This window comes from Oncorhynchus masou, chromosome 10 (assembly GCF_036934945.1).
Source record: "Oncorhynchus masou masou isolate Uvic2021 chromosome 10, UVic_Omas_1.1, whole genome shotgun sequence".
Taxonomy (NCBI): domain Eukaryota; kingdom Metazoa; phylum Chordata; class Actinopteri; order Salmoniformes; family Salmonidae; genus Oncorhynchus; species Oncorhynchus masou.
This window is the reverse complement of record NC_088221.1, coordinates 46,331,759-46,357,380: the sequence shown is the minus strand read 5'-3', so window position 1 is coordinate 46,357,380 and position 25,622 is coordinate 46,331,759. Positions and strand designations below refer to the sequence as shown.

Genomic DNA, 25,622 nt, shown 5'->3' with positions numbered 1-25,622 from the left:
ACTGATTTAATCACTTTCGACAATGGAGCAGTCAACTGCTGGTTTAACAGCTGTCTTTCATCATTCCGTCATCCAGGCTGTATCACAACCGGCCGTGATTGGGATTCCCATAGGGCGGCACGCAATTGGCCCAGCGTCGTCCGGGTTTGGCCGGCGTAAGCCGTCATTGTAAATAAGAATTTGTTCTTACCTGACTTGGTTAAATAAATATAAAATACTGGTAGATCTATTCCTGACTTTGTTTCTCAACAGGGAATTCATGTTTACAATATTTTTTTCTTTGGTTTTTGCCACAATTGAAATTGTAGACTAGTTTTTATGACTAGATCATCTACCACCGTCCCTCAAACTCCCATCCACAGTGATTGATTGACAAGTCGTAAACCCTACCAATTTCTTGAGTCACAAACATTCTGCCCCCAGTAGCAGCATAGTTTGAAGAAGAAACATCATTGTGGCCATTCATATCTTGCAGTAAAAACTGTCAATATGACTTGAATCTCAAGAGTAGAGAGGTTTTCATATTAAAGGTTCTCTTATTTAGAAAATAGTGTTGGTCACAAAAGGCCGAGACGATAATCGAAACAACTAACAACACACTGAATTCATACATTTTCTGTCATTTCAATTGTAGTCAAGTCATGTCTTTCCACTCAATACCACAACTCATTTTACCAATCTGGGAGGTAAAGTCGTTAAAGTATTCATTCATTTAGCTGTGTACTTCGGATGGAATCAAAGCATTAGAATGTACCAGAGGCAACCAAAATAGAGCTAGTTCTGCCAACGCCCTGGCTGGCTACGCCATGTACTTGAGGAAACTACTGCGGTCCGGGCCGGGGGCCTTTCTGTACTGTTGCTGTTTTCTCTGCTGTTACCGCCGGACCCGGAGAAGTGAACCGATGAGTTCCGACACGGCTCTGTTTTTCTCTCCATCCCTAGGAGGCAGACAGCTGGGAAATCATCGAGGGGCTGAAAATCGGTCAGAGCAACGTCCAGAGGCCAGATAAACACGAGGGCTTCATGCTGAAGAAGCGAAAATGGCCACTGAAAGGCTGGCACAAGGTAGGGCTTGATGGGTGACCGAGAGAAACAACACCTGTACTTGTTCTCATCGATTTCCTTGTTGTTTAAACCCTTCAGAAAAGCCATCAACCACACCCTCTTTCAGAAAGAGTACATTTCCAGAGACAAGTGCTGTTATTCTCCTACTCAATGTTTGTTTTTGTTTTTCCTACAGCGTTTTTTTGTCCTGGACAATGGGATGCTGAAGTACTCCAAGTCACCAATTGATGTGAGTAACCCTGACTAGTAGCCAATGGAGCAGAGACGGAGCAGGGATGGAGGGCAGCCTCAGTTGGCATCCCTATGGCACAATGGTAACTTAGCAGAAACACCTCCAGGGTCACTATGCCTATAGTGTTTCTGCTGCCCGTGTCATTCTGTGGGAAAACTTCAAATGACTGGCAAAACTGCTGCGTCCATACTTATCTGATGTTTCCAAAGGGTCCGTCCTTCCACAGTGTCTCCTGGAAGCAGCCATGTTCTTGTCAGCCTTGATCTCTTTGAACCAAACTGACAAACTAGCCTCACTGCATGGTATTGTGTAATAGTGCAGAATGATGATTCATGGTGGTTACTTGCTAAGACTTCAAGTAGACCCTATAAGACTTCAAGTAGTCCTGTAAGACTTCAAGTAGTCCTGTAAGACTTCAAGTAGTCCTGTAAGACTTCAAGTAGTCCTGTAAGACTTCAAGTAGTCCTGTAAGAGTTAAGTAGTCCTGTAAGACTTCAAGTAGTCCTGTAAGACTTCAAGTAGTCCTGTAAGACTTCAAGTAGTCCTGTAAGAGTTAAGTAGGCCCGCAAGGGTCATGTAGGCCTATAAGAGCAAAGAATTCCTAACAGAGTCAATTAGTCCTTTCGATCATGATCGGATATCTTTCTTTCTTCACCTTGAGATTCCATTTATATAGCAACAATGAGATGCCATACATGACTTATGTTAACTCTCTTTTCTCTAAGATTCAGAAAGGCAAGCTGCATGGCTGCATTGATGTGGGTCTCTCTGTCATGTCCATCAAGAAGAGAGCCCGCCGCATTGACTTGGACACAGAGGAGCATCTCTACCACCTCAAGGTTAGCATTGAGTTGGACACAGAGAAACATCTCTACCACCTCAAGGTTAGCATTGAGTTGGACACAGAGAAACATCTCTACCACCTCAAGGTTAGCATTGAGTTGGACACAGAGAAACATATCTACCACCTCAAGGTTAGCATTGAGTTGGACACAGAGAAACATCTCTACCACCTCAAGGTTAGCATTGAGTTGGACACAGAGAAACATATCTACCACCTCAAGGTTAGCATTGAGTTGGACACAGAGAAACATATCTACCACCTCAAGGTTAGCATTGAGTTGGACACAGAGAAACATCTCTACCACCTCAAGGTTAGCATTGAGTTGGACACAGAGAAACATATCTACCACCTCAAGGTTAGCATTGAGTTGGACACAGAGAAACATATCTACCACCTCAAGGTTAGCATTGAGTTGGACACAGAGAAACATATCTACCACCTCAAGGTTAGCATTGAGTTGGACACAGAGAAACATATCTACCACCTCAAGGTTAGCATTGAGTTGGACACAGAGAAACATCTCTACCACCTCAAGGTTAGCATTGAGTTGGACACAGAGAACAATCTCTACCACCTCAAGGTTAGCATTGAGTTGGACACAGAGAAACATATCTACCACCTCAAGGTTAGCATTGAGTTGGACACAGAGAAACATATCTACCACCTCAAGGTTAGCATTGAGTTGGACACAGAGAAACATATCTACCACCTCAAGGTTAGCTTGAAAGAGTGACAGAGATTCACGGGATGGATGATAGTCTCGCTCTTGTCTGAGGTCTTGGACGATTACAATTTCTATGAACAATAGCCTACTGTGGCATCTCTCTCCTCTTCTTTCCTCTCCCCTTTCCTCTCCTTTTTACAGATCAAGTCTCCAGACATCTTTGACTCCTGGGTGGTCAAGCTGCGCCACCACCGTCTCTACCGGCAGAATGAGATTGTCCGCTCCCCCCGAGACGCCACCATAAGGACGTTTCCTCCCCCTGCCAGCACCGAGTCCCCCATCCCTCACCCCCACCCAGCCCCCTCCCCCGCTGCAGGACAACATGAAGTAAAGGTGGGCTCCTCTTCCCTGGCGGTTAGCTCCTCTTCCCTGGCGGTTAGCTCCTCTCCCCTGGTGGGTTAGCTCCTCTCCCCTGGTGGGTTAGCTCCTCTCCCTGGTGGGTTAGCTCCTCTTCCCTGGTGGGTTAGCTCCACTTCCCTGGCGGTTAGCTCCTCTTCCCTGTCGATTAGCTCCTCTTCCCTGTCGGTTAGCTCCTCTTCCCTAGTGGTTAGCTCCTCCTCCCTGGCGGTTAGCTCCTCTTCCCTGGCGGTTAGCTCCTCTTCACTGGTGGGTTAGCTCCTCTTCCCTGTCAATTAGCTCCTCTTCCCTGTCGGTTAGCTCCTCTTCCCTGGCGGTTAGCTCCTCTTCCCTGGCGGTTAGCTCCTCTTCCCTGGCGGTGAGCTCCTCTTCCCTGTCGGTTAGCTCCTCTTCCCTGTCGGTTAGCTCCTCTTCCCTGTCGGTTAGCTCCTCTTCCCTGGCGGTTAGATCCTCTTCACTGGTGGGTTAGCTCCTCTTCACTGGTGGGTTAGCTCCTCTTCACTGGTGGGTTAGCTCCTTTTCACTGGTGGGTTAGCTCCTCTTCACTGGTGGGTTAGCTCCTCTTCCCTGTCGGTTAGCTCCTCTTCCCTGTCGGTTAGCTCCTCTTCCCTGTCGGTTAGCTCCTCTTCCCTGTCGGTTAGCTCCTCTTCCCTGTCGGGTAGCTCCTCTTCCCTGTCGTTTAGCTCCTCTTCCCTGGCGGTTAGCTCCTCTTCCCTGTCGGTTAGCTCCTCTTCCCTGTCGGTTAGCTCCTCTTCCCTGTCGGTTAGCTCCTCTTCCCTGTCGGTTAGCTCCTCTTCCCTGGCGGTTAGCTCCTCTTCCCTGCCGGTGAGCTCCTCTTCCCTGGCGGTTAGCTCCTTTTCCCTGTCGGTTAGCTCCTCTTCCCTGTCGGTTAGCTCCTCTTCCCTGTCGGTTAGCTCCTCTTCCCTGGCGGTTAGATCCTCTTCCCTGTTGGGTTTGCCCCTCTTCCCTGGCGGTTAGCTCCTCTTCCCTGGCGGTTAGCTCCTCTTCCCTGTCGGTTAGCTCCTCTTCCCTTTCGGTTAGCATCCTCTTCCCTGGCGGTTAGATCCTCTTCCCTGGTGGGTTAGCTCCTCTTCCCTGGCGGTTAGCTCCTCTTCCCTGGCGGTTAGCTCCTCTTCCCTGTCGGTTAGCTCCTCTTCCCTGGCGGTTAGCTCCTCTTCCCTGGCGGTTAGCTCCTCTTCCCTGGCGGTTAGCTCCTCTTCCCTGGCGGTTAGCTCCTCTTCCCTGGCGGTTAGCTCCTCTTCCCTGTCGGTTAGCTCCTCTTCCCTGTCGGTTAGCTCCTCTTCCCTGGCGGTTAGCTCCTCTTCCCTGTCGGTTAGCTCCTCTTCCCTGGTGGGTTAGCTCCTCTTCCCTGGCGGTTAGCTCCTCTTCCCTGGCGGTTAGCTCCTCTTCCCTGGCGGTTAGCTCCTCTTCCCTGGCGGTTAGCTCCTCTTCCCTGGTGGGTTAGCTCCTCTTCCCTGTCGGTTAGCTCCTCTTCCCTGTCGGTTAGCTCCTCTTCCCTGTCGGTTAGCTCCTCTTCCCTGGCGGTTAGCTCCTCTTCCCTGGCGGTTAGCTCCTCTCCCCTGGTGGGTTAGCTCCTCTTCCCTGGCGGTTAGCTCCTCTTCCCTGGCGGTTAGCTCCTCTTCCCTGGCGGTTAGCTCCTCTTCCCTGGCGGTTAGCTTCACTTTCCTGTCAGTTAGCTCCTCTTCCCTGGCGGTTAGCGCTACTTCCCTGTGGGTCAGACAGAGAAGAGCTCAGCTTACCACAACAGAGAACAACTGTGCCGAGCTAACTGACAGGGAGGAGGAGCTAACTGACAGAAAAGCTAACTTTCCTGGAAGTTAGCGCCACTTCTCTGGCGGTTGGCACCTATTCACTGTCAGTTAGCTTCACTTCCCTGTCAGTTAGCTCCTCTTCCTTGTCAGTTAGCTCGGCACAGTTGTTCTCTGTTGTGGTAAGCTGAGCTCTTTTCTGTCTGACCCACATAAAAAGCTATTAATGTTTCAGTATACAGACACGCAACATTTCATTTGTGACTGGTTCTATTACTACTAACAGCCCTGTTCAGTTACTGAGCTAATTATAAGACTAATGAGTCTGAATCAGATATGGTCTTAATGCCGTAATGTTGTGTGTAATTACAGTGGGTAATGTTGTGTGTAATTACAGTGGGTAATGTGGTGAGTAATTACAGTGGGTAATGTTGTGTGTAATTACAGTGGGTAATGTTGTGTGTAATTACAGTGGGTAATGTTGTGTGTAATTACAGTGGGTAATGTTGTGTGTAATTACAGTGGGTAATGTGGTGAGTAATTACAGTGGGTAATGTTGTGTGTAATTACAGTGGGTAATGTTGTGTGTAATTACAGTGGGTAATGCTGTGTGTAATTACAGTGGGTAATGTTGTGTGTAATTACAGTGGGTAATGTTGTGTGTAATTACAGTGGGTAATGTTGTGTGTAATTACAGTGGGTAATGTGGTGAGTAATTACAGTGGGTAATGTTGTGTGTAATTACAGTGGGTAATGTGGTGTGTAATTACAGTGGGTAATGTGGTGTGTAATTACAGTGGGTAATGTGGTGTGTAATTACAGTGGGTAATGTGGTGAGTAATTACAGCGGGTAATGTGGTGTGTAATTATAATGGGTAATGCTGTGGGTAATTAAAGTGGGTAATTATGTGAGTAATTACAGTGTGTAATTGCAGTGGGAATGATGTGGGCAATGATGTGAGTAATGCTCTGGGTAATTACAGTGTGTAATGCAGTATCACTTTTGTGAATGTGTTAAGGCAAACACACTGTGTCCCCAGGGAGAGAACAGTCTGGCAGACTGAAGCCATTTGGACATCAAACAGGCCTGTATTCAGAGCAGCTGGGTCTGGGCCTGGTCTGGGTCTGGGCCTGGTCTGGGTCTGGGCCTGGTCTGGGTCTGGGCCTGCATGGGTCAGGGCCTGGTCTGGGCCTGGACCTGCATGGATCTGGGTCTTGGCCTGGTCTGGGCCTGCATGGGTCTGGGCCTGGTCTGGGTCTGGGCCTGGTCTGGATATGGGCCTGGTCTGGGTCTGGGCCTGCATGGATCTGGGTCTTGGCCTGGTCTGGGTCTGGGCCTGGTCTGGGTATGGGCCTGCATGGGTCAGGGCCTGGTCTGGGCCTGGACCTGGACCTGCATGGACTTGGGTCAGGGCCTGGTCTGGGCCTGGACCTGGACCTGCATGGACTTGGGTCTTGGCCTGGTCTGGGCCTGGGCTGGGTCTGGGCCTGCATGGCCTCCTACTGATTAGCACAGGGCCTGAGACCGAGTCAGTAAACATCTGCTGCTTTGAAGTGATGGTGAAACAGAAGGGATATCTTTGGTGGTTTGACATTAAGAGTTGAAGGCCACATACTATGTCTTTTCCTTTTCTTCAGCTATTATACAGATTTCTCTTAGAAGGTATGAAATTATCCTAGACTTGAAAGCCTGAAACACAATGTTTCTTTCACATCTGGTGTGTGTTATTCAGTTGTTGTAGACTGAGGTGTGTTAACTAACCAACACCTTTGTCTCTCTCCATGTCCTCCAGCAGACCAAGCCCACCAGCCTTCCACCATGGCAGTCCCCCCCGGCCCCCAGGAGCAGAACCAGTCCCCCAACATGGCAGCCCCCCTGCCCCCAGTAGCAGCACCAGCCTCCCACCATGGCAGTCCCCCCAGGCCCCCTGTACCAGGAGCAGCTTGCCTGCCTCCTACAGTAACGGGCAGAGCAAGGTGGCCACATGGCTCCAGGAGTCAGAGGAGATGGACAAGTGTACAGAGGGTAAGTTCTTCCTCTCTTCCTTCCTCTCTTCCTCCCACTCTTCCTCCCTCTCTTCCTCTTGTCCTTCCTTTCTTCCTCCCTCTCTTTCTTCCACGCTTACTCCCTCTCTTCCTCCCTCTCTTATTCTCTTCCTCTCTTCCTCCCTCTCTTCCTATCTTCCTCCCTCTCTTCCTCTTCCTCCCTCTCTTCCTCCCTCTCTTATTCTCTTCCTCCCTCCCTCTCTTCCTCCCTCTTATTCTCTTCCTCTCTTTCTTCCTCCCTCCTCTCTTCCTTCCTCTCTTCCTTCCTTTCTTCCTCCCTCTCTTCCTTCCTCTCTTCCTCCCTCTCTTACTTTCTTCCTCCCTCTCTTACTCTTTTCCTCCCTCTCTTACTCTTTTCCTCCCTCTCTTACTCTTTTCCTCCCTCTCTTCCTTCCTCTCTTCCTCCCTCTCTTACTTTCTTCCTCCCTCTCTTACTCTTTTCCTCCCTCTCTTACTCTTTTCCTCCCTCTCTTACTCTATTCCTCCCTCTCTTACTCTCTTCCTCCCTCTCTTATTCTCTTCCTCTCTTCCTCCCTCTCTTCCTCTCTTCCTTCCTTCCTTCTTTCCTCTCTTCCTTCCTCTCTTCCCCTCTTCCTTTCTTCCTCTCTTCCTTGCGCCAACCATCAATGCTTTAGAACATCCATCTGGATGATGACAAGGATCAGCAATATATTTCCCTTTCCCTGCCAGTAGTGGAAGATGTTCTGTGTTCACATGATGGAACTGTGTTCATATGATGGAATTTTGTTCAAATGATTCATATTTGTATTTATTATGGATCCCAGTTAGTTCCTGCCAAAGCAGCAGCTATTCTTCCCGGGATCCAGCAAAATTAAGGCAGTTATACAATTTTAAAAACATTACAATACACTCAGACAACAGATTTCACAACACATTAAGTGTGTGCCCTCAAGGATTGTTCTGAAAACTTGAAATCGGCCCTAATTAATCGGCCGACCTCTAGTGTGTACGCATGTGTCTGTGCCTATGTTTGTGTTGCTTCGTAGTCCCCGCTGTTCCATAAGGTGTATTTTTATCTGTTTTTTAAATCTAATTTTACTACTTACATGAGTTCCATGTAGTCATGGCTCTATGTAGTACTGTGCGCCTCCCATAGTTGTGAAGAGACCTCTGGTGGCATGTCTTGTGGAGTATGATGGTATATGTTCCCCATGCCCTGGTATTATGGTATGTTCCCCATGCCCTGGTATTATGGTATGTTCCCCATGCCCTGGTATTATGGTATGTTCCCCATGCCCTGGTATTATGGTATGTTCCCCATGCCCTGGTATTATGGTGTATGTTCCCCATGCCCTGGTATTATGGTGTATGTTCCCCATGCCCTGGTATTATGGTATGTTCCCCATGCCCTGGTATTATGGTGTATGTTCCCCATGCCCTGGTATTATGGTATGTTCCCCATGCCCTGGTATTATGGTATGTTCCCCATGCCCTGGTATTATGGTATGTTCCCCATGCCCTGGTATTATGGTGTATGTTCCCCATGCCCTGGTATTATGGTATGTTCCCCATGCCCTGGTATTATGGTATGTTCCCCATGCCCTGGTATTATGGTATATGTTCCCCATGCCCTGGTATTATGGTATGTTCCCCATGTCCTGGTATGATGGTATATGTTCCCCATGCCCTGGTATTATGGTATATGTTCCCCATGCCCTGGTATTATGGTATGTTCCCCATGCCCTGGTTAATGGTATATGTTCCCCATGCCCTGGTATTATGGTGTATGTCCCCCATGCCCTGGTATTATGGTATGTTCCCCATGCCCTGGTATTATGGTATGTTCCCCATGCCCTGGTATTATGGTATGTTCCCCATGCCCTGGTATTATGGTATGTTCCCCATGCCCTGGTATTATGGTATGTTCCCCATGCCCTGGTATTATGGTGTATGTCCCCCATGCCCTGGTATTATGGTGTATGTCCCCCATGCCCTGGTATTATGGTATGTTCCCCATGCCCTGGTATTATGGTATGTTCCCCATGCCCTGGTATTATGGTATGTTCCCCATGCCCTGGTATTATGGTGTATGTCCCCCATGCCCTGGTATTATGGTATGTTCCCCATGCCCTGGTATTATGGTATATGTTCCCCATGCCCTGGTATTATGGTATGTTCCCCTTGCCCTGGTATTATGGTATGTTCCCCATGCCCTGGTATTACGGATTTACAATATCTCCTGATAGTAGCGCCTGTCTATGATATTATTCCACTTTGTTACTTAAACTAATAAGGACATTTGTTTTTCCGTAATTGTTCTTTCATTTGTTAAGCACAGCAGGGTGTCACTTCATTGGGTCTGAGGTGGCCTTCCAGTGTGACCCGTGTCCTTGTCTTGCTTCTTTCCAGAGCTCGCCCGCTGCCAGTCCAGCCTGATTGAGCTGAGCAAGTTACTGCAGAGCCTGGAGGGCCTACAGAGGACCCAGTCAGCGCCCAATTTCACTGACATGCAGGTAACACACACACACACACACACACACACACACACACACACACACACACACACACACACACACACACACACACACACACATCGTCATGGACCCCATCAGGTCGACGGTAACAGAGCATGAGGCCTGATAAGAACTGTCTCAGAGACAGTTTCTATCTACAAGCCATCAGACTGCTGAACACTTGAACTGGACTGACACGTGCTCTGATTCTCCACACCTTAGAACACATGCACTCACACACACACACACACACTCTCACTCACACACACACACACACACACACACACACACACACACACACACACACACACACACACAGGAACCTGCAATTAAGCATTTAGTTGAACGGTGTACACCACGTGTATCCTGTTGGACGGTGTACACCGCGTGTATCCTGTTGGACGGTGTACCCCACGTGTATCCCGTTGGACGGTGTACACCGCGTGTATCCTGTTGGACGGTGTACACCGCGTGTATCCTGTTGGACGGTGTACCCCACATGTATCCTGTTGGACGGTGTACACCACGTGTATCCTGTTGGACGGTGTACACCGCGTGTATCCTGTTGGACGGTGTACACCGCGTGTATCCTGTTGGACGGCGTACACCGCGTGTATCCTGTTGGACGGTGTACCCCACGTGTATCCTGTTGGACGGTGTACCCCACGTGTATCCTGTTGGACGGTGTACCCCACGTGTATCCCGTTGGACGGTGTACACCGCGTGTATCCTGTTGGACGGTGTACACCGCGTGTATCCTGTTGGACGGTGTACCCCACGTGTATGCTGTTGGACGGTGTACACCACGTGTATCCTGTTGGACGGTGTACACCGCGTGTATCCCGTTGGACGGTGTACACCGCGTGTATCCCGTTGGACGGCGTACACCGCGTGTATCCTGTTGGACGGTGTACACCGCGTGTATCCTGTTGGATGGCGTACACCGCGTGTATCCTGTTGGACGGCGTACACCGCGTGTATCCTGTTGGACGGCGTACACCGCGTGTATCCTGTTGGACGGTGTACACCGCGTGTATCCTGTTGGACGGTGTACACCGCGTGTATCCTGTTGGACGGCGTACACCGCGTGTATCCTGTTGGACGGCGTACACCGCGTGTATCCTGTTGGACGGTGTACACCGCGTGTATCCTGTTGGACGGCGTACACCGCGTGTATCCTGTTGGACGGCGTACACCACGTGTATCCTGTTGGACGGTGTACACCGCGTGTATCCTGTTGAACGGTGTACACCGCGTGTATCCTGTTGAACGGTGTACACCGCGTGTATCCTGTTGGACGGTGTACACCACGTGTGTCCTGTTGGACGGTGTACACCACGTGTGTCCTGTACATACGACTAATGAAACTTGAAACAAACCCACAGCAGGAGTTGGGAGTTTAATCGCAGAACAGCGGTCTGAGTGGTTTGTCTCACTTTCACTCTTTCCTGAGGGGAGGGGAGAGGAAGGCGAGGCGTTGATTCCTTGTCGCCCAGGCGATGGCGGGAGGTGTGTCTGGACCGCATGGCCAGGCTGTGTGAGGCCCAATCCATGTTCAACACCATCTCTGTCACTGTACATCAACACACTCAAAATAGACGTTGATTGTTGCTTTCCAATCAATGTATAACACATTGCATTTGATTGAGAAAATTCATCAGACTTGCCATTTACTTTGAATCGTAACGTTTCTTAAATATAAAGTCATATTTTTTAACTCAATTGTGTGGAGATACCATCCTCCATTTCATAGCTAACGACGTGTGTGTGTTAACTGTCATTTCTGCTTTCCTATCAACCACCTCTCACATACAGTTGAAGTCGGATGTTTACATACGCTAAAGTTGGAGTCATTAAAACTCATTTTTCAACCACTCCACAAATTTCTTGTTAACAAACTATAGTTTTGGCAAGTCGGTTAGGACATCTACTTTGTGCATGACACAAGTCATTTTTCCAACAATTGTTAACAGACAGATTATTTCACTTATAATTCACTGTATCACAATTACAATGGGTCAGAAGTTTACATATACTAAGTTGATTGTGCCTTTACACAGCTTGGAAAATGCCAGACAATTATGTCATGACTTTAGAGGCTTCTAATAGACTAATTTACATCAATTTGAGTCAGTTGGAGGTGTACCTGTGGATGTATTTCAAGGCCTATCTTCAAACTCAGTGACTCTTTGCTTGAAATCATGGGAAATTCTAAAAGAAATCAGCCCAAGACCTCAGAAAACAATTTGTAGACCTCCCTAAGCTTGCAAGCCAAAGAACACCATCCCAACCATGAAGCACAGGGGTGGCAGCATCATGTTGTGGGGGTGCTTTACTGCAGGATGGACTGGTGCACTTCACAAAATACATGTCATCATGTGGACTGGTGCACTTTACGAAATAGATGTCATCACGTGGAAGGAAAATAATGTGGATATATTGAATCTCAAAACATCAGTCCGGAAGTTAAAGCTTGTCCGCAAATGGGTCTTCCAAAAGGACAATGACCCCAAGCATACTTCCAAATTTGTGGGAAAACGGCTTAAGGACAACAAAGTCCAGGTATTGGAGTGGCCATCACAAAGCCCTGACCTCAATCCCGTAGTAAATTTGTGTGCAGAACAAAAAAAAACGTGTGCGAGCAAAGGAGGCCTACAAACCTGACTCTGTTACACCAGCTCTGTCAGGAGGAATGGGCCACAATTCACCCAACTTATTCTGGCAAGCTTGTGGAAGGCTACCCGAAACATTTGACCCCAGTTAAACAATTTAAAGACAATGCTACCAAATACTAATTGAGTGTATGTAAACTTTTGACCCACTGGGAATGTGACGAAAGAAATAAAAGCTGAAATAAATCATTCTCTCTACTATTATTCTGACATTTCACATTCTTAAAATAAAGTGGTGATCCTAACTGACCTAAGACAGGGAATTTTTACTAGGATTAAATGTCAGGAATTGTGAAAAACTGAGTTTAAACTTCTGACTTCAACTATATTCTCATCCATGTTTGTTGTGTAGCATAGTTCTGTAGACATGTCAAAGAAAGGCAAGCGCATGAACAGCAGATGGAGAACCAAAAGTGTCTGCAAAGTTTCAAAATTGCAGCATCAGGTACCTCTTATTTCTTAGATTTCCAGTGTCTCTCTCACACACACATACAGTACCAGTCAAAAGTTTGGACACCTTCTCATTCAAGGGTTTTTCTTTATTTTTACTATGTTCTACGTTGTAAAATAATAGTGAAGACATCAAAACTACAAAATAACACATGGAATCATGTAGTAAAAAAAAAGTGTTTCATTCTGGGAATGAAAACACTTGCTGTTTGGAAACTATCAAATTATAGTATTTTTGTTTTTAGGTCTGTGCCTGTCCAGTTTTGATTTGGTCGGTTTGTTTTTATTTATTAAAGTAGCCACCTTTTGCCTTAACAGCTTTCCACACTCTTGGCATTCTCTCAACCAGCTTCACCTGGAATGATTTTCCAACAGTCTTGAAGGAGTTCCCACATATGCTGAGCACTTGTTGGCTGCTTTTCCTTCACTCTGCGGTCCAAGTCATCCAAAACCATCTCAATCGGGTTGAGGTCGCGTGATTATAGAGGCCAGGTCATCTGACGCTGCAATCCATCACTCTCCTTCTTGGTGAAATAGCCCTTACACAGCCTGGAGGTGTGTTGGGTCATTGTCCTGTTGAAAAACAAATGATAATCCCACTAAGCGCAAACCAGATGGGATGGCGTATCGCTGCAGAATGCTGTGGTAGCCATGCTGGTTAAGTGTGCCTTGAATTCTAAATAAATCACTGACAGCGTCACCAGCAAAGTACCATCACACCTCCTCTGCGTTTCACGGTGGGAACCATACATGCAGAGATCATCCGTTCACCTACTCTGCGTCTCACAAAGACACAGCGGTTGGAACCAAATATCTTGAGTCGAGGGAGGTGGTGCTGGTTTCCAATGTTCATTCTCTGGGTTTCATAGTGAATCAAGAGAAGAGATGTTTTAATCCATCTCAGCGCATTTCGTTTCTGGGTCTCGAGTTTGACTTCTCGAGAATCGTGCATTCTTGTCCCCGCAGAGGGAGGCCGGTTTTTAGTTGTGCTTGGCCCAATTTTGGCTGGGTCACAGTGCGTTTTCGTCAGTTCCTGAGCCTATTGGGGATGATGGCTTCTGTGATGACTTTGGTTCCACTCGGGCTGTTGCTGATGTAATGTTGGTGGGTGATAGACACTCGCTTGGACGCAGCACAACACCTCAACCGGCCTCTCCTGGTACGACACCTCAACCGGCCTCTCCTGGTACGACACCTCAACCGGCCTCTCCTGGTACGACACCTCAACCGGCCTCTCCTGGTACATTTACATTTTACATTACATTTAAGTCATTTAGCAGACGCTCTTATCCAGAGCGACTTACAAATTGGTGAATTCACCTTCTGACATCAGTGGAAGAGCCACTTTACAATAGTGCATCTAAATCATTTAAGGGGGGGGGTGAGAAGGATTGCTTTATCCTATCCTAGGTATTCCTTGAAGAGGTGGGGTTTCAGGTGTCTCCGGAAGGTGGTGATTGACTCCGCTGTCCTGGCGTCGTGAGGGAGTTTGTTCCACCATTGGGGGGCCAGAGCAGCAAACAGTTTTGACTGGGCTGAGCGGGAACTGTACTTCCTCAGTGGTAGGGAGGCGAGCAGGCCAGAGGTGGATGAACGCAGTGCCCTTGTTTGGGTGTAGGGCCTGATCAGAGCGGACACCTAAACCGGCCTCTCCTCCCCGTCATGCCTACGGGCTTGGTGGAGGCACCCGTGGCTGTTGTCGCTGAGTAATCCCATGGGTCGAGTTATATCCCGCAAGGTGATCTCGACAGACGCATCGAGGGGCGCTGTGCGAGGGCACAGTGAGGGTTGTGGACAGTGTTGCAGAGCGGCCTGCACATCAATTACCTGGAACTGTTGGAGGTGTACATAGCGCTCAGGTGTTTTTTCCCATTGTTGACAGTTCAGCATGTGCTGGTGAAAACAGGACAGCGGTGGCGCAGGCAGGGGTGCGGTCTCAAGCTCTCTTATCCTTTGCTCGCTCTCTACTGCTGTGGAGCAGTGCACACTTTCCCTCACTCTAGGTACCCATGGGGGTCTCCTAGATATAGAAAATATTAGGCAGGGCTGACATAGATCTTTACGCATCGTGAGAAAATGCGAATTATCAGCAGTTTTTCTAGATAAGGCACCTGGGTGCTCCGTTAGAAATGGATGCTCTCACGCACCAGGAGCCTTTGACCCTCCGTTACCCTTTTCCCGCTATGGATCTGATTCAGCACTCACTAGACGGTACGTTGGGAGGGCTTGTCCTTGATCCTTTTGGCTCCCCATTGGCCCAAACAACCTTGGTTCATGGGGATCATCCTTTTAGGCGGGATTGCACAGGGACCTGTTGTCCCAGGTGCACGGACAGTGCTGGAACCCGCGGCCCGGAGATTTGGAATCTGGGCTTGTGGGCTGATGGCAAGATGTTTATCTCTAAACGTCATTGATACTATCCAGTCTGTATGAAGTTCGCCCTTGACGACTCTAAGTTGACATTGCGTCCTAATGTGACTTTTGACCCTAAGGTCATGACTATGTCCTATACAAGTCTTTAGCTTTGGAGCTTTTCAGCTTGCATGCCCTGTGTCCAGTACGAGCATTACCATGTACATTGAGCGGACCAGGGGTGTCAGTTTGTGTGACTAACTTTTTTGTCTGTTTTGATAATCCGGCTCGTGGTAGAGCGCTTTCTAAGCAGCGTCTCTCCAACTGGATTGTGGAGGATATCTCTCCGGCAAATGACAGGAATTACATAGCGGTGTACATGCCCACTCTACCAGGGGTCTGGCGGCCTCTTGGACGTTGTTTAAAGGGTTGCCTGAAGGAGATATTTGTATTGCGGCTAGTTGAGCATCACCACACACTTTCTGTGAGGTTTTATCGCTTGGATGACACTCCTCCCAGTGTATGGGTAGATTGCGCAATAACCAGATACCGGAGGTTTTCCTGTCGGGTTGGAACTCTGGGTGGTCTGTTGTGGGGCCATTTCATTTGGTGTCCACTGGGGGTTCGGCTTGGGGCTTGATTTCATATCCCAATAGCTGTTGTACCGACTGAAAGGGAATGTAGAGTTATGACTGTACCTACTGTTCCCTGAAGGAGAAACGAGGTACAACACCTGTTCGGTCGCCCAGTTCTGATCTCGGTGAAGAGCAGTACTTAATTGAAGGAAAGCCTCGAGTTTATCCCCTGTGGAAGGGCGGGGCTTCCGGTGAGGCATGGCGTTGCTTGGCCTTGTCAGGCGTGATTCTAATGTTCTTCAGTAGAGGTATCTAGCGAGCAAACTCCTAATAGCTGTGTGATACCTCGTTTCCCTCCTTCAGGGAACAGTAGTTATAGTCATAACTGTACGTTAAGCAGTTATGTCAGGGCAAAGAACATTTTGGGTTATCTGCTCTCGATTCAATGTCATTTTGTACTTATTATAATACAAAGCCTGAACCACATTTTTGGGGCTGTACAATGCCTTATTCTCATGTTGACTAAATTACCCCATTTACTTTTAACACTCCAGCTTCAGGAGAAGGCTAATCATGCTTTGGATTCATATTACACTATTTTGTTAAACTCTCCCATTTACCTATGGCAACAGTTTAAAAGCCTTTTCCTTCATGATACTTAGTTTTTATCACTGTGCGTGTTCTGGTAGATTACGTAGCCCAGAACCAACTATTTTCTCACCAGGAAGCCCAAAACCAACCGCTTTGTCGCCAGGAAGCCCAGAACCAACCGTTTCCACACCAGGTAGCCCAGAACCAACTGTTTTCTCACTAGCGGCCCTCTGGTACACATACATAGTGTTGTTAATGAATGAGTGAGTCATCAGTCCAGGAGAAACAAAGGGAAGAATTTTTTCCTTGTTTGTTTTTTTTAAGCAAAATGAAGTGATGTATTTATAGCCAAGGCTTAAAAAGAACATTGGTTGGAACGAAGCCTCAGCTTCATCTGTGCTTTGCTGTCCCATATGACTTGTCAGACTTGGTGTGATTCATATAGTGATATAAACAGAGTGAGTATCTGTCTTGACTATGTCAGAAGAGACCGCATAAGGTCTTATGGAAATTCACCTGTAGATCACATTACTACATTCCCAAGTCTCCAAGTGGTACTGACACTCCTCTCCGTCCTCGCCTCCTCTCCTTCTCGTTTCTCTCCACTCTCCTCCCACCCTCCTCTCCCTCTCGTTTCTCTCCATTCTCCTCTCCTCCCTCCCTCCTCTCCTTCCTCCCTTCCTCTCCTCTCAGGTCCCCTCTCTCCCTGTGAGTGCCAGTATGTCGCCAACGCGCCTCCACTCCTCCAACCCCAATCTGTGCGCTGAGCAGGTGGACTTCCAGACCCCTGTCTCTCGCCAGATTCCTGACAACATGGAGTGTGGCGGTGACTACATCAAACTACAGGAGGACTTCTGCCTCATCGCTCAGAAAGGTACATTGGCTTGCGAAAATATTCACCCCCTTGGCATTTTTCCTATTTTGTTGCCTTACAACCTGGAATTAAAATAGATTTTTTTGGGGGGGGGGTTGTATCATTTGTTTTACACCACATGCCTACCACTTTGAAGATGCAAAATATGTTTTATTGTGAAACTAACAAGAAATAAGACCCCAAAAAATTAAAACTTAAGCGCCCAAAGTCAATACTTTGTAGAGCAACCTTTTGCAGCAATTACAGCTGCAAGTCTCTTGGGATATGTCTCTATTAGCTTGGCACATCTAACCACCCATTCTTCAAGACAATACTGCTCCAGCTCCTTCAAGTTGGATGGGTTCCACTGGTGTACAGCAATCTTTAAGTCATACCATAGATTCTCAAAAAAACATATTTTTTTTCACCTTTATTTAACCAGGTAGGCTAGTTGAGAACAAGTTCTCATTTGCAACTGCGACCTGGCCAAGATAAAGCATAGCAGTGTGAACAGACAACACAGAGTTATACATTGAGTAAACAATAAACAAGTCAATAACACAGCAGAAAAAAAGGGTCTATATTCATTGTGTGCAAAAGGCATGAGGAGGTAGGCAAATAATTACAATTTTGCAGATTAACACTGGAGTGATAAATGATCAGATGGTCATGTAGAGATATTGATGTGCAAAAGAGCAGAAAAGTAAATAAATAAAAACAGTATGGAGATGAGGTAGGTATAATTGGGTGGGCTATTTACCGATAAGACTATGTATTGGATAGAGGTCTGGGCTTTGACTAGGCCATTCCAAGACACTTAAATGTTTTCCCTTAAACCACTCGAGTGTTGCTTTAGCAGTATGCTTAAGCTCATTGTCCTGCTGGAAGGTGAACCTCCGTCCGAGTCTCAAATCTCTGGAAGACTGAAACAGGTTTTGCTCAAGAATTTCCCTGTATTTAGCGCCATCCACCATTCCTTCAATTCTGACCAGTTTACAGTCCCTGCTGATGAAAAACACCCCCACAGCACTACCTGCCACTACCATGTTTCACTGTGGGGATGGTGTTCTCGGGGTTATGAGAGGTGTTGGGTTTGCGCCAGACATAGCATTTTCCCCTATGGCCATAACGCTCAATTTTAGTCTCATCTGACCAGAGTACCATCTTACATATTTTTGGGGAGTCTCCCACATGCCTTTAGGCGAACACCAAATGTGTTTGCAAATTTTTTTTCTTTAAGCAATGGCTTTTTTTCTGGCCACTCTTCCGTAAAGCCCAGCTCTGTGGAGCGTACGGCTTAAAGTGGTCCTATGGAGAGATACTCCAATGTCCATTGTGGAGCTTTGTAGCTCCTTCAGGGTTATCTTTGGTCTCTTTGTTTCCTCTCTTATTAATGCCCACCTTGCCTGGTCCATGAGTTTTGGTGGGCGTTCTTCTCTTGGTGTGGTGCCATATTCCTTCCATTTTTTAAATAATTGATTTAATGGTTCTCCGTGGGATGTTCAAAGTTTCAGATATTTTTGATCTGATCTGTACTTGGTGGTGCCCCTTGCTTAGTGGTGTTGCAGACTCTGGGGCCTTTCAGAACAGTATATATACTGAGATCATGTGACACTTAGATTACACACAGGTGGACATTATTTAACTAATTATGTGACTTCTGAAGGTAATTGGTTTCACCAGATCTTATTTAGGGGCTTCAAAGCAAAGGGGGTGAATTCATATGCACCTTTCTGTTTTTAAAAAGTTATTGTTTTCATTTCACTTCACCAATTTGGACTATTTTGTGTGTATCCATTATATGAAATCCAAATAAAAATCCATTTAAATTACAGGTTGTAATGCAACAAAATAGGAAAAATGCCAAGGGGATGAATACCTCTGTAAGGCAGTGTAGACATACACACACAATACTGTATACACAATCACATACATACACACATATACTGTATACACAATCACATACATACACACATATACTGTATACACAATCACATACATACACACATATACTGTATACACAATCACATACACACATATACTGTATACACAATCACATACACACATATACTGTATACACAATCACATACACACATATACTGTATACACAATCACATACACACATATACTGTATACACAATCACATACACACATATACTGTATACACAATCACATACACACATATACTGTATACACAATCACATACATACACACATATACTGTATACACAATCACATACATACACACATATACTGTATACACAATCACATACACACACATACTGTAGACACAATCACATACACACACATACTGTAGACACAATCACATACACACACATACTGTAGACACAATCACATACACACGTATACTGTAGACACAATCACATACACACATATACTGTATACACAATCACATACACACATATGCTGTATACACAAACACACACATACACACATATACTGTATACACAATCACATACATACACACATATACTGTATACACAATCACACACACACACATACTGTATACACAATCACACACACACACACACACATATACTGTAGACACAATCACATACATACACACATACTGTATACACAATCACACACACACACACACATATACTGTATAAACAATCACACACATATACTGTATACACAATCACACACATATACTGTATACACAATCACACACATATACTGTATACACAATCACACACATATACTGTATACACAATCACACACATATACTGTATACACAATCACATACATATACTGTATAAACAATCACACACATATACTGTATACACAATCACACACATATACTGTATACACAATCACACACATATACTGTATACACAATCACACACACACATATACTGTATAAACAATCACACACATATACTGTATACACAATCACACACATATACTGTATAAACAATCACACACATATACTGTATACACAATCACACACATATACTGTATACACAATCACACACATATACTGTATACACAATCACACACATATACTGTATACACAATCACACACATATACTGTATACACAATCACACACATATACTGTATAAACAATCACACACATATACTGTATACACAATCACACACATATACTGTATACACAATCACATACATATACTGTATAAACAATCACACACATATACTGTATACACAATCACACACATATACTGTATACACAATCACACACATATACTGTATACACAATCACACACACACACATATACTGTATACACAATCACACACATATACTGTATACACAATCACACACATATACTGTATACACAATCACACACATATACTGTATACACAATCACACACATATACTGTATACACAATCACACACACACACACACACATATACTGTATACACAATCACACACATATACTGTATACACAATCACACACATATACTGTATACACAATCACACACACACACACACACACACACATATACTGTATACACAATCACACACACACACACACACACACACACACACATATACTGTATACACAATCACACACACACACACAGTCTGCTGCACTGATTGATAGGTCATGTTAACTACACTGGAATGCATGTCACACCAACCAACAGATGTATTTACACTTCACGTCCAGATAAACAAATCATAGGCCCGGGGGTTTTGTTATCCCCAGCACAACCTCCTGGCACACCCTCATTTTCTGTAATGAAATTGGCGCACAAAGATGCAATTTGTTAACTTCAGTAGCTGCCCATGGGTACATTTACTGGGGGGAAAGCTAACCAGACCAGTTGAAATATTGGTTTGGTCTATATCCCGTTGGACAAAGGCTACACGTCGTGAAATAAGGCCGATAAGCTGACAGACAAAGTTCCAAGATAAGAGAAACACTGCTCTTTAATTTTACCTTTATTTAACCAGGCAAGTCAGTTAAGAACAAATTCTCATTTTCAATGACGGCCTAGGAACAGTGGGTTAACTGCCTTGTTCAGGGGCAGAACGACAGATTTGTACCTTGTCAGCTCGGGGGTTTGAACTTGCAACCTTCCGGCTACTAGTCCAACGCTCTTGCTCGTACCACTTGTTTTATAAGCCCAGAATGTCACTTTTGAAACACCTGCAACAGTCAGCAAGGTTGTTTGAGGAAAGTATATGTTCTGTTTCATTGTCTCATTACTGTATATGCCTGTTCTTACTATAAAATATTAAGTATACAGTGCTTTCGGAAAGTATTCAGAACCCTTGAATTCTTCCACATTTTGTTTTGTTACAGCCTTATTCTAAAATGGATTAAATAAATACACATCTTGAGCAATCTACACACAGTACCCCATAATGACAAAACGAAAACACGTTTTTAGAAATGTTTGCAAATGTATAATTAAAAAAATAAAAATAAAAATAGAAATACCTTATTTACCTAAGTAGTCAGACCCTTTGCGATGAGACTTGAAATTGATCTCAGGTGCCTCCAGTTTCCATTAATTATCCTGGAGTCCACCTGTGGTAAATTCAATTGTTTGGACATGATTTGGAAAGGCACACACGTGTTGATATAAGATCCCACAGTTGACAGTGGCACTGTCACGGTGAAACCTGGCACCATCCCTACGGTGAAGCATGGTGGTGACAGGATCATACTGTGGGGATGTTTTTCAGCAGCAGAGACTGGGAGACTAGTCAGGATCGAGGGAAAGATGAACGAAGCAAAGTACAGAGAGATCCTTGATGAAAACCTGCTCCAGAGAGCTCAGGACCTCAGCCCGAGGCGGAGGTTCACCTTCCAATAGAACAATGACCCTAAGCACACAGCCAAGACAACACAGGAGTGGCTTCGGGACAAGTCTCTGAATGTCTATGAGAGGCCTGGCCAGAGGCCGGACTTGAACCCGATCTAACATCTCTAGAGAGACCTGAAAATAGCTGTGCAGCAACACACCCCATCCAACCTGACAGAGCTGGAGAGGATCTACAGAGAAGAATGGGAGAAATGCCTAAATACAGGTGTGTCAAGCTTGTAGAGTCATACCCAAGAAGACTCAATGCTACAATATTAATTGAATACATTTTTAGAATAAGGCTGTAATGTAACAAAATGTGGAAAAAGTGAAGGGGTCTGAATACTTTCCGAATGCTCTGTATATATTAAAACGTATTATTATATTATTATTTGTGTTTTTGCTGCCTAGCCCCGGGAAGCTCCTGCATCAGTCCGTCCCTGTTCACCGTCCCTTTACACCATACCAGCAATGTGTAGGGAAACCATTACTAAGAGTTGTAAGTAACCAGAGGGTGTGTTTAAAATGACTTCTGGTTCCTGTCTTTTGCAGTACACTCCATGTTGAAGTCTGCGTTCAACACAGTGGCCATGGAGAAGGAGAAGATCAAATCTGTTCTCTCAGACCAGGAGCAGTCAGAGTGGCCTGCCCAGGTCATCACCCTCAGGAAGTCTCTGTCACAGGTGAGACCGGCAGGTGTTCATTTAGAATATCTCCTTCTACACTACCCGTAATCCTCCCGCACTGGGAAGAGTCACTATAAATGGTTAATTGTGTTGTTGTTTTTTGTCAGAACACTCTACATCACCTTAAATATTCTGTGCAGCACTTGAAACATGAAATGTACTGGCTGGAGAGATGAGGGGTTTCAATGGAATTGGTATGACTTTCATCACTGCTTGAGTTCGATTTATGTTTCTTTGCGAATGGATCCATTTCATATAGTCACATAGTGAGACGAAAACAGAGCAGCCATGGTATGTGGGGGGGGTTGGGGGGGGGCTACAGTCATGATATGTGTAGAGCTGAATATGAATGTAGAGGCTGTACAATATAGAGCCAGTTGTAATGTTTATCTGTTTAGTTCTGTATTCCTCTCTCCAGCCCTCTCATCCAGCTGCCAGATCAGTGATTGATTAGTATTTCTCCTCATTTCAGGCCCTGTCCCAAAACGCTGAGCTTAAAACCCGACTGGGCCACATCCACTCTGAGTCGGTCCTGTCTGAACAAACAATCAGTGTGAACCTCATCACCAGGCCTGATGAGGTAGCTAGCCACGTCTTCTACTGGATCAAGTTGTTGTTTTGTTGTCATTGTCCCTGAAATGCAGGACACTTGCCATTGCAGTGCTGGGTGCGCTCATGGCAGCCAGCTGGTAGCTACCAGGTGACGTCAGGGAGAATAGTGATCTTGTGTGCTGTTTATCTCCTCTGTGGCGTTATACATCCTGTTGTAGAGCTGGACAAGTAACTTTAGTTAACTGGAAAACATTGTGTGTCCTCTGCTTTACTGCGTTTACCAATTAGGGTATTGATTCCTGTCCTTAAAGAAAGATGGTGTTTCCAGTATATCTTGGCAGGTGAGCTCACTGATCATTAAAGTTGTGCTGAACCTGACGTCGAGGTAAATGGAAAAAAGACAATGTGATCCTACCAGGAATATAGGAAGAATAAAGTCTCCGTTGTCTGCTGGGTCTCCACTTTGACACAGTTCAGTTCTATGTCGTCTCGCCACCTAAAGTCTCTTAGTAAAAGACAATGTACTGATTGTGTTTCTCTGTTTCCTTAAAAAGGAGGGGGAGCAGAGGGGAATCCCTCTGACCCAACAGACGTCCAATGAGAGCAGGCTGTCGATGTCAGAGTCTGTGTCGGAGTTCTTCGACGCCCAGGAAGTGCTGCTGTCGGCCAGCTCGTCAGAGAACGAGGTGAGAGAGGGCTGGGGAGGGGGGCTCTCCAAACTAGAGGGGGCTCTCCAAACTAGAGGGGGCTCTCCAAACTAGAGGGGGCTCTCCAAACTAGAGGGGGCTCTGCAAACTAGAGGGCGCTCTCCAAACTAGAGGGGGCTCTCCAAACTAGAGGGGGCTCTCCAAACTAGAGGGGGCTCTCCAAACTAGAGGGGGCTCTCCAAACTAGAGGGGGCTCTCCAAACTAGAGGGGGCTCTCCAAACTAGAGGGGGGCTCTCCAAACTAGAGGGGGCTCTGCAAACTAGAGGGGGCGCTCTGCAAACTAGAGGGGGCGCTCTGCAAACTAGAGGGGGCGCTCTCCAAACTAGAGGGGGCTCTGCAAACTAGAGGGGGGCGCTCTGCAAACTAGAGGGGGCGCTCTCCAAACTAGAGGGGGCGCTCTCCAAACTAGAGGGGGCGCTCTCCAAACTAGAGGGGGCTCTCCAAACTAGAGGGGGGCGCTCTCCAAACTAGAGGGGGGCGCTCTCCAAACTAGAGGGGGGCGCTCTCCAAACTAGAGGGGGGCTCTCCAAACTAGAGGGGGGCCTCTCCAAACTAGAGGGGGCTCTCCAAACTAGAGGGGGCGCTCTCCAAACTAGAGGGGGCCTCTCCAAACTAGAGGGGGGGCTCTCCAAACTAGAAGGGGCTCTCCAAACTAGAGGGGCTCTCCAAACTAGAGGGGGCTCTCTCCAAACTAGAGGGGGCTCTGCAAACTAGAGGGGGCTCTGCAAACTAGAGGGGGCTCTGCAAACTAGAGGGGGCTCTGCAAACTAGAGGGGGCTCTGCAAACTAGAGGGGGGCTCTGCAAACTAGAGGGGGCTCTGCAAACTAGAGGGGCGCTCTCCAAACTAGAGGGGCGCTCTCAAAACTAGAGGGGGCGCTCTGCAAACTAGAGGGGGCGCTCTGCAAACTAGAGGGGGCGCTCTGCAAACTAGAGGGGGCGCTCTGCAAACTAGAGGGGGGCTCTCTGCAAACTAGAGGGGGCTCTCTCCAAACTAGAGGGGGACTCTCCAGTCTCTAGTCTATAATGCTGCTGGGTCCAGTCATGTCCTTTAACTGAGTCCAGTCATGTCCAATTTCTCATGAAACCAACTCCAGGTTTTCAATGGTACGCCCTTCTTCATGGATTTGACATGGTCCTTCCTCCAGTCTGATGATTTGTCTGTTCTTAAGCCACAGAGTTGGCTTTTTTTTACTCACTGCCATGGCAGACCCAATGCCATGAGTACCGAGCACCAGTCAATATGATAGAGACATCACCCTTCAAGCCTATCTGGCTGCTCCCCAGGTGTGAAAACCAAGTGCTGCTATCTGGAGTTCTGCTGAAGGATTACTCACCACGGAGATCCATCGCCAGGCTAGAGCCAAACCCTCTGCCTCAGGTGCCAGGCCCTATTCAAACCAGCAGAGTTCTGTTGGTCAATAAACCCTCTGCCTCAGGTACCAGGCCCTATTCAAACCAGCAGAGTTCTGTTAGTCAATAAACCCTCTGCCTCAGGTGCCAGGCCCTATTCAAACCAGCAGAGTTCTGTTAGTCAATAAACCCTCTGCCTCAGGTACCAGGCCCTATTCAAACCAGCAGAGTTCTGTTGGTCAATAAACCCTCTGCCTCAGGTGCCAGGCCCTATTCAAACCAGCAGAGTTCTGTTGGTCAATAAACCCTCTGCCTCAGGTGCCAGGCCCTATTCAAACCAGCAGAGTTCTGTTGGTCAATAAACCCTCTGCCTCAGGTACCAGGCCCTATTCAAACCAGCAGAGTTCTGTTGGTCAATAAACCCTCTGCCTCAGGTGCCAGGCCCTATTCAAACCAGCAGAGTTCTGTTGGTCAATAAACCCTCTGCCTCAGGTACCAGGCCCTATTCAAACCAGCAGAGTTC

The 25,622-nt window shown here is 46.5% G+C and overlaps 1 protein-coding gene across 1 annotated transcript in view; it reads left to right on the top strand.

Moving 5' to 3' along the window:
- LOC135547686 (oxysterol-binding protein-related protein 6-like) overlaps positions 1 to 25,622 on the top strand; it is a 93,990-nt gene that overhangs the window by 44,976 nt on the left and 23,392 nt on the right. Inside the window, exons 3-14 of the mRNA XM_064976916.1 lie at positions 943 to 1,065; positions 1,241 to 1,294; positions 2,023 to 2,136; positions 3,007 to 3,198; positions 6,785 to 6,816; positions 6,863 to 7,017; positions 9,408 to 9,511; positions 12,536 to 12,628; positions 16,845 to 17,025; positions 22,355 to 22,485; positions 22,961 to 23,068; positions 23,595 to 23,726. Coding sequence (XP_064832988.1) covers positions 943 to 1,065; positions 1,241 to 1,294; positions 2,023 to 2,136; positions 3,007 to 3,198; positions 6,785 to 6,816; positions 6,863 to 7,017; positions 9,408 to 9,511; positions 12,536 to 12,628; positions 16,845 to 17,025; positions 22,355 to 22,485; positions 22,961 to 23,068; positions 23,595 to 23,726 — 1,419 coding nt within the window. The remainder of the gene's footprint in view (positions 1 to 942; positions 1,066 to 1,240; positions 1,295 to 2,022; positions 2,137 to 3,006; positions 3,199 to 6,784; positions 6,817 to 6,862; positions 7,018 to 9,407; positions 9,512 to 12,535; positions 12,629 to 16,844; positions 17,026 to 22,354; positions 22,486 to 22,960; positions 23,069 to 23,594; positions 23,727 to 25,622) is intronic.